At 36.5% G+C, this 10,000-nt stretch overlaps 1 protein-coding gene and 1 non-coding gene across 2 annotated transcripts in view; both read right to left on the bottom strand.

Moving 5' to 3' along the window:
* LOC115223029 (multivesicular body subunit 12B) overlaps positions 1-10,000 on the bottom strand; it is a 143,689-nt gene that overhangs the window by 107,310 nt on the left and 26,379 nt on the right. The window contains exon 2 of the mRNA XM_036512051.1: positions 3,331-3,535. Within this exon, the coding sequence (XP_036367944.1) occupies positions 3,331-3,498 (168 nt within the window). The 5' untranslated portion in view covers positions 3,499-3,535. The remainder of the gene's footprint in view (positions 1-3,330; positions 3,536-10,000) is intronic.
* Positions 6,562-6,633, bottom strand: Trnae-uuc. Its single transcript has one exon. It is a non-coding gene; the product is annotated as a tRNA-Glu (tRNA).

Here is a 10,000-nt window from a genome sequence, read left to right as displayed (position 1 = left end):
AACCATGTGGTTGGTAAGCAAACTACTTACCACACAGCCAATGGTGTGCTGGTAATCGTAAATCCAGTAATTCCATAATAGTTACACACACACAAACACACTTCTAAAACGTCCGACAGATGCTGTGGACCTCACCACTGCGTCATACAATACAAACTCCTGGCTGCTGGGGGTATTTGTCTCCCCTTCGTAAATATATAAGGACACAGGGAAAAAAATGTGTCGAAGCCATCAGGAAGCGTCGATGCTTCCTAGGGCTAAACAGCGGTGGTGTAATCCCCTACTGTCACGTTAAATTGACAGTATACAACCATTCATTATAATTTTTAAATTAAAATAAAAACTCAAGAGTTGCCTCCCTTCCGAGATTTCGAACCCTTTTGACCAAAATGCACGACAAATCTATCAGTCTTTGTGACATGTCTGATTGCCTAAGATTTGTCATATCACTCACCTCTCAGACCTTCTCCATGGTATGTCTGAACTCTATAGAGGCGCAGGCATGGTTGCGGTGGTTAATGTGCTCGCTATGTAACCAAGTGGTTTCTAGTTCAGTTCCACTGCATGGCATCTTATGCAAGTGGTCTGGATTAACCAACGCCTTAAGAGTGAATTTCGTGGAAAGAAACGTCTTGGAAATCCGTTGCGCGCGCGTTTCTTTGTTTATTTCCCCAAGCCGATTGATAACCGGTGCTGGTTTCTTTACGTCCTCATAACATAGCTTTTCGGCAAAAGCGACCGATAAAATAAGTACCAGGCTTAAAAATAAGTACTGGAAGTTGATTTGTTCGACTACATCATTCAAGGCGGTGCCCCAGCATGGCCGTAGTGCAATGATTTAAACAGGATAAATGATATGCTCATTAGCCACTCATTAGTCACACGCCTGGAAATTGTATGGAAGCCCATTGTATACATTGGTATGTGCGTGTGAATTTGGTGACTATGTTTGTCACCACTTCCACCTCCACCGCTTGACAACCGATCGGAAAGAGCCGGAACTAATATGCTACAATGGTATTTTATCAACCCGGGAAGGGCTGAAACGTAAAACTGACGGCGGTGGGATTTGAACCCAGAGTGCAAAGAGCGAGAACAAATGCTGAGTTAGTACTTCTCTTTATTAACCTTGAAAGGATGAAAGGCAAAGTTGACCGAAGCGGGATTCGAAATCAGAACGTAATGAACTAGAACAAACACTACAAGATTCGTTGTTAAGCCTAAAAGGATAGAAAATAGGCGGACTTTTGGAACAGCTGATTCTCATGCAAAGATCCGAGATTTCATTTTTTTTTTTTTTTTCTTAAAGAAAAGTTCCTTCTCATCGTTTTGAAGCATGTCTTGAAAAAAAAAAAAAAAAGAAAGGGAAGAAAGAAAGAAACGAAAAGAAAAATCGTGGCATTTTTTCCTTAACGGCTGCCACGAAGCTTGGTTTGCTTCCTTGTGTCCGAGTCGCTCTCGCCATTGACCGACAGCAACCCTTGAAGGCCCACTGAAAGGTGAAGTTGACTTAAGCAGAAAAGATCTGTAACACACACTGCAAAGCTAACGATCCCGTCAAGTCAATTTTCTGTAATAACAGCAAATATGTTGGTATCGAATTTTAGCACAAGGCCAGCGATTTCGGAGGGGGGGGTCAAATCGATTACATCGACCCCAGTGCTCTAAACTGGAACTTATTTAATCGACCATCTAAAGGACGAGAGGCGAAATCGACCTCAGCAGAACTTGAACTCAGAACGTAAAGACGGACGAAATGTCACCAAGTATTTCGTCTAGTGAAGGCGCTGGCTCAGTGGTTAGGGTATTTGGCTCACGATCGTAACGTTTTGAGTTCGATTCCCGGTAGCGCGTTGTATCTTTAAACAATATACTTTATTTCCCGTTGTCCCAGATCACGCAGCAGGCAAAAGTTGTACCTGCTAATTCAAAGGGCCAGCCTTGTCACATTCCGTCACGCTGAAGCTCCCTGTAAATTACGTTTAAGAGTATGCGTGTCTGTGGAGTACTCGGCCACTTACACATTAATTTCACGAACAAGCTGTTCCATTGATCGGATCAACTGGAACTCGATGTCATAACCGATGGAGTGCCAGTTTTTTTTAAAGCATTTTGATCACCCAATAATAGGTTAAAGGCCATGTTGACTTAGGCGGGATTTGAACTCAAAGCATAAACGGCCGGAACAAATACCACAAAGTATTTTATCCGATGTATAACAATTCTGTCAAGCCAACCCTCTGTAATAGCAAGAATACACTGGAAGAGAGGGAAAAAAGCGTCACTCATATTAGTTTAACGATAGGTTAAAGGCCATGGGGGTCTTTTCGGTTTGAACGGCAGTTTTTTCTATGAAATTGTCACCCATAACTATGACCCTAGTATCGATCTATTGCATTTCAATCTATTTTAGGGTTAGGGTGGGGGAAGGGTATCTTTTTTTCTTCAGAAATGTAAATAAACCCAATCTGTTTCTTAAACGAGGGACATATTCATACGGCACAGAATGTTTTTGTTTTGTTTTTTTACCTCAATAGACGTCATTGATTGGTTGAAATTGCAGAAATTGAAGAAAAAAACAACAACAAATATCTTACAAACTATAGAATTTTCTCAATAAAGCCAAGAGAAAAAGATGTTTTATAAACACATTCTACCAGTATACGAAGTTTAAAAGTGTTTAGTTACGTGGAAATTATTTTTTAAAAAAACTGCCGTTCAAACCGAAAAGATCCGGCCATGGTGATGATCTAAACAGGATTTGAAAGTGAGAAAAGCTGGAACAAATATTTCAGAAAAGTTTATCCAACGCTCGAAGAATTCTATTAAGCTAATAACCTCATTAACGGCAACAATTGTAAATGGTAAAAACAAATAAGAAAGAAAGGCGATCTTTCGTCTCTAGTAGACCTTTCCGTCGATTTCCGTAAAAAAATTTTTTTTTTTTTACATATGGGCTTGCGGGAACTTTTGAAGTAATATACATACATATACACATACACCTAGTAAAAAATTTCAGTTATCTCTTTCTTTCACACATTACTCTGTCTCTTCACACACACTAACAGAAGCACTTCACTTACACAACATACTGTCTGTCTCCCACACCCCATCAAACACACACACACACACACGCACACACATGTACATCAATGCTTCACATGCACGGTAACTTCAAAAGAACTTCCCTCGTCATACAATCGCTCTCATTACTTCAAAAGTTCCCGCAAGCCCATATGTAAAAAAAAAAAAAAAAAAATTTTTTTTACGGAAATCGACGGAAAGGTCTACTAGAGACGAAAGATTGCCGAAAGAAAAAGTGTCACTTACTCTGATCAGTTTAACAGCAGGCTCCATAAAAGATGTAGGCAAGCTGTAGCTTTGATGAACGAGCTTACTGCAAAGGTGTACTCTGTCAAGTAAGGTTTGCATGAATGGTGTCGGTGGTAGGAACAAGGTGAACAAAAGCGGACTGGTTATCTTGTTGACGGTGTACATAGTCTGCCCAACTTTTTCTATTTTGTGTCGTCTGGCCCTGTTGAAAGAGAGAAAGGCAGGTTATTAAAGGGAGTGAGAGAAAGACAGATTATTAAAGGGAGTGAGAGAAAGACAGATTATTAAAGGGAGTGAGAGAAGAGAGAAGACAATGTAATTAATTTAAGTGAGTGAAAAATAAAAAGATAATAAGATTAAGTGGGTGACTGATAAAGAGAGAGAAAGAGAATGAACTGAAAGAGAGAGAGAAGAAATTGAGTGAAAGAAAGAGAATGAACTGAAAGAGAAAGAGAAGAAATTGAGTGAAAGAAAGAGAATGAACTGAATGAGAGAGAGAAGAAATTGAGTGAGAGAAAGAGAGATTAAAATTGAAAAAAGTGAGTAAATGAGAGAGAAAGATACGGGAAATAAGTGAATGAGAAGAAAGACAGTAAAATAGAGTGAATGAGCGAGTGAGAGAGAGAGAATAAGATTGGAAGAGAGGGAGAGAAAACGTAAAAGTTATTGAATGAGTGAGAAATTGGGAGTGAGTGAGAGAAAAAGACTGATGTAGAGTGAGTGAGGAAGAATTAAAACGTGAGTGAATGAGAGAGAAATTAAGAGTGAGAGAGAGAAAAGACACTGATATTGAGTGAATGAGAGCGAGAGGGAGAATAAAATTGAGAGAGTGAAAGAGAGAGAGAGAGAATGAGATTGGAAGAGTGAGGGAGAGAGAGAGAGAGAGAGAGAGAGAGAAATTAAGTGAAAGATATATAGAGAGATATATAAGTTGAGAGGGTGAGTGAGAAAGCGAAAGGAAATTTGATAAACTAGGAGAGAAAAAAAGGCAAATAAGAGAGAGAGAGAGACAGACAGTTGAACGAAAGAGTTATGTGTGTGTATGTGTATATGTGTGTGTGTGTGTGTATAAATGCATGTTTATCTTTGAGTGTTTATCTATATGTGTGTGTGTGTGTGATTCTTGTGTATATTTTGCGTGTATGTGGAATGCATGTGTGTTTGTGTGCATGGTTGCATTTGTGCAGATGTCTGTGTTTCAATGAAACTTTGAGGGACAAGATGCTGTGTATGCGTCGATGTATGTGAGACAGATTTTCAATGAGAAAGAGAAAAGCGTGTGTGTGTGTGTGTGTGTATACACATACACACACACATATATATATAATAACAATATAATAAATAAATAAAATATATGCATATATACATACGTATATGTACATACTTACATCTATATGTATATATACATGCATATATATATATGAGTACAGGACACCACACTCACACATATATATATATATACATGTATATATACATATAGATAAGTATGTACATATATGTATGTATATATGCATATATTTTATTTATTTACAACTAGCAGTATCGCCCGGTGTTGCTCGGGTTTGTAAGGGAAATAACTATATAAGCATTTTAGAGAGTTATAGCCAAAAATAGAAAAAAATGCATTAAAAATGGAAAAAAAATGATGGTAATTTTTTTTTAAATCGTTGACTCATCGTAGATATTTTTAGAGAGTTACTTCCCTTATATAATAGCGAAAAATGCATTAAAATGGGAAAAAAGGATGGTAATTTTTTTTTTAAATCGTAGACTCATCGTAGACACGCGCTAATACCCAGAAGGGCTCGATATGAATCACGACTATAAGATACCCGGTTTTGGTTTAACTGCACCGCAAAATGTGGGAGTAGTTAGGAATCTAAATCGTAGGAGACAGACACACAACTTGACTTTTATATATAAAGATATATATATATATAGACTAGCAGTATCGCCCGGCGTTGCTCGGGTTTGTAAGGGAAATAACTATATAAGCATTTTTAGAGAGTTACTTCCCTTATAAATTCGGGCTTTCTTAGCCATTTCTGTTTTGGTGTCTTCAAGCCATGAAGTCGTTATTCTAAAAGAACGCTGGTCTCCTTGACAACGCATTACGACGTTGATTTCCTTAAACTCCCTTCCCCACAGCTTCACGAGGGAGGGAAGAAGGGGGAGAAGCAAACACAGGTGCAGGTGTTTGAGCGTGGACGCCAACTCCGCCGCCATCGACACACGAAAAATTATGCATTAAAATGGAATAAAAAATGATGTTAAATTATTTTAAAAATCGTAGACTCATCGTAGACGCGCGCTAATAGCCAGACGGGCTCGATATTAATCACGACTATAAGATACCCGAATTTGGTTAAACTGCACCGCAAAATGTGGGAGGAGTTAGGAATCTAAATCGTAGGAGACAGACACGCACACAACTAGAGTTTTATATATAAAGATATATATATATATATGTATTTGGCATGTGTAGATGCATGTGTTTGTGTGTGTATAGTGAAAGAGTGACAATGGGAAAAGAGTATGAGTAATATGGGGGAGTGAAAGAGTGTCAAAGAGAATAGGGGGGGGGGGAGTGAAGGCGGACAGACAGGAGGAAGATTGGTGTGTATATGTGTGTGTGAATATGTGCGTACATACATGCATGTGTGTGTACATTCATCTACGAACATATAATATAAGTATATAAACATATACATGCATGCGTATCAATAAAAACGGCAAAATACCCAAGGAAGTAAGAGTTTACAATATGAGTTAATTACATATATGAATGTTCATGCATATATATATATGATGATGATATATATATATATATATCGTTGGTATAATGCAAAAGTGTCGTAAGTCCAAAACGCTGCTTTTTCAGAAAACGAAAAAATAGTTTCACCATTCCATAACAAAACCGTTGTACGACACTTTGACAGTTTTTGATATCTTGGCATCTGAAGCAACTGGAGATACGATAATTTGACCAAAAGAACCGGCTATTGCAAGAAAATATAAATATTGAAAAAAAAAAAACGCATTTGGACATACGACAATTTAACATAAGAACAACAATATGTGTGTGTGTGTATATACGTATATATATGTGTGAGTGTGCATAGGTATATATGTGTGTATATATGTACATTTATATATATGTATATCCTTAAAAATGTTTCAGCCCAAAGGACGCGGCCATGCTGGGGCACCACCGCTGAAAAAAAGACGTTCCCATGCCGGGAATCGAACCCGGGCCGCCTGGGTGAAAGCCAGGAATCCTAACCACTAGACCACATGGGAACTGCAGAGAGTAATTTTGCTTTTGTGCCTTATAATGTATCACACTCACCGGTAAAATTTCCACTTTTTTCTTACTTTTATTTTCCTAAAATTTTCGTTGCTTCTTGCAACCTTTTCAATAGTCAATATACGTATATATGAAATTTTTTTATTCGTAATGAGATAAAAAACCAAGGCTGTTTTAGAACTATATATGTATATATATATATATATATATATATATTATATATATATATATATATATATATATACACATACACACACACACACACACATATATATATATATATATATTATATATATATATATATATATATATATATATATATACATACATATATATATATACAGGTTTTGTAGAATTTTCTGCTGCTTTAAATAAAGCATATTACTCTACCACTGGTATTTGAATACTCTTTTTTCCACCCTGTTTCACATTTATGTGTTTACTCCGGTATATATATATATAGATAGATAGATATGTATATACATACATACATACATACATACATACATACATACATACATACATACATACATACATACATACATACATACATAAGGGTGTTTAGAAGTAATTGCATATTTTTTCAAAGAAAAGAGAGGAAAATTTGTACTGGTATTTTACAAAATACGAGTAAAAATTTTATTATTATCTGTTTATCAATAATGTAATCAACATCATTTTTAATTACTGCTGCCTAACAGAATGGTAAATTCTTGATTCTCTGTTTTTAAAAGGTTAGCTTTTTTTTAAAAGAACTTTGACATGCAGGTATAGCTGTGAGATCAAGAAGCTTACTTTCCAATTATGTGACTTCAGGTTCAATCCCACAACACTATATCTTGGGCAAGCGTCTTCTTCTACTATGGCCCTGGGTTGATCAATGCCTTTGATCAATATATATATTAGCTTAGTTTTTCCTTGGGGCTGGCCGGATCGGAGCGATCTCAAGATTAATCAGCCGAAATTGCGAGGATGATCCGGTTCTTGACTGAAGATTGGAGGCTTCGAGTGACCCGTCCATTTTTTGTGTCATCTCTTTGAGTGTTTTGCGTTCTTGTCCCATTTTGTATTTTTATATATATTTATATATATATATATATATATATATACAAATTGAGATAGGGGTTGTGAGTGCAACCCACCATGGGATAACATATATCCAATATACTGCCAGACCTTATTGTTCATATGTAGTTGGTTAATAAATTATGTGAATGGGTATTATCTGGTAGTTGATTATTGATTAAGGTGTATTTCTCCATTTTCTTATTTTGTATATATATATATGAATTTGTGTTACAAGTCTCCTGATGTGAAGTTGTGTGTTGAAACAGATATTGTTGTATTTCAGGATGGTCTTTTTTTTTTTTGCCAAGTAAACACAGGCACTATATATTTATTCTTCACTCTTTTATTTCTGTTCTTATTCTAACTGATGTCCATTGCCTGGAAATCTTTCGTCACACATCTGTGACCTCTTCAGCAACACTTTTCGTCTTTGTGTGTGCTCTTTCTCCATTTACTTCCTTCTTCTCTTCTATATATATATTTCTTTATTGCCCACAAGAGGCTAAACATAGAGGGGACAAACAAGGACAGACAAGGGATTAAGTCGATTACATCGACCCCAGTGCGAAACTGGTACTTTTATTTATCGACCCTGAAAGGATGAAAGGCAAAGTCGACCTCGGTGGAATTTGAACTCAGAATGTAACGACAGACGAAATATCGCTAAGCATTTCGCCCAGTGTGCTAACGTTTCTGCCAGCTCGCCGCCGAAGATCTATATATATATATACTAGCAGAGATACCCAGTTTTGCCTGTGTCACATGGAATTGAAGAATTAGACTTTTCTTTTATATTTTCTCTAGTGAACTGGAACACCTATGATTTGAATTTCATTAAAATTGGAGATTAAGAATTTTAATGAGGGTTCTTTCTCTCTTTACACATCCTAACAAAAATTCTAATCATGGCACATTTATCCCATACTACTCATCTTTATGCCCAGATTCCAAAATCCAAATCTTATAAAACCTATTCAAAGGTTTTTGCTCCTGAAAAATGGAGCACATGGAGCTCTAAAATGTGGGAGTTAAGGCTCCTATTGGGTGGGTGGATGGATCTTAAAATCAACCAGAGAAGTTGAATTGTTGGGAATCTTTTTTAATATGAGTCTTATAATAATGAAATTATTCTATACAGTGCTCAGGTGCACCACAACTTGTCAAAAGTGCTTATAAAGCATATGCAGTAATGTAGAAATGTCTGGAAAGTGAACAGTGTATGAGTCAGAGATACATGCTTGCATGTGTATGGAGGAGAGAAAATCAGGTGTAGTGTTGGCGAATCTCTGGAAGCATAGAACTTTTGAAGGATGCAGTGCTCAGACAACTAACAACTGATGCCGGCAGTTTGTTCCATACTTCAGCAACTCTTAGCATGAAAAAATGTTTCCAAAAGTCATGGGAGCTGTGCTGTTTTCTGACTTTGTAAACATGTCCACGAGTGTTAGACAGGTGGAGTTTGAAAAGGTGCTCAGAGTTATTGTTTGTAAGATGTTTGTTCCATGCTTCAACAAACTCTTAGCGTGAAAAAAATGTTTCCAAAAGTCATTGGAGTTGTATCTATTGTTCAAATTTCTTTTAAATTGGAAATATATGAATGTTCATTGGGTTTGTAAAAGAGAGCAAAGCTACAGGAAATCAAAAGAGAAATGATCACAATAGCAGTCAGCTATACTAACCTAGTTGTTACCATTTCCCAATGTAGGATTCCTCACCATACAGATGACAGGCACAACATGGGAAATTTATGAATTTTCATGGATGGGGGGGTCTGCCCCCTTTAAGCCACCTCAAATTCAAACGAAACATACTGCATTATACCCGCCCATATGCATTGAGTCTAAGTTCCAAATACCATAAGGATCCATTCAGTAATTTTGGTCCATGAAGTTGTATGAAACATACGGCATTATCCTTCTCCCTAGGCTTGAATTTTGTGTTCCAAATTTCATCAGGATCGGTGCAGTAGTTTTCGAGTCTTTAAGTTACACACGAACACACATAAAGACATTGACTTTTATATAATAGATGTATGTATACATATATACATATATGTCTATGTGTGTGTGTGTAGTACAAATCAGTAATTATACAATATCATTTCATTGTTATGATACAAAAGAAATACAATGCAATAATAATAATAATAATAATAACGAAGACATTGTTATACAACTTTGCAATAATGAAAATAAGTCGTTGCAAAACTTTTGGGTGAAGGGGCAATCAAATTTTATTTTACTTTATGTTTTTACACAACATTGGTGAACTTAGACAAACAGTAATGGCATG

The sequence above is a fragment of the Octopus sinensis genome, linkage group LG21 (assembly GCF_006345805.1).
Source record: "Octopus sinensis linkage group LG21, ASM634580v1, whole genome shotgun sequence".
In the NCBI taxonomy this organism is placed as follows: Eukaryota; Metazoa; Mollusca; class Cephalopoda; order Octopoda; family Octopodidae; genus Octopus; species Octopus sinensis.
Note: the sequence above shows the minus strand (reverse complement) of the source record. Positions and strands in the feature narration are given on the sequence as shown.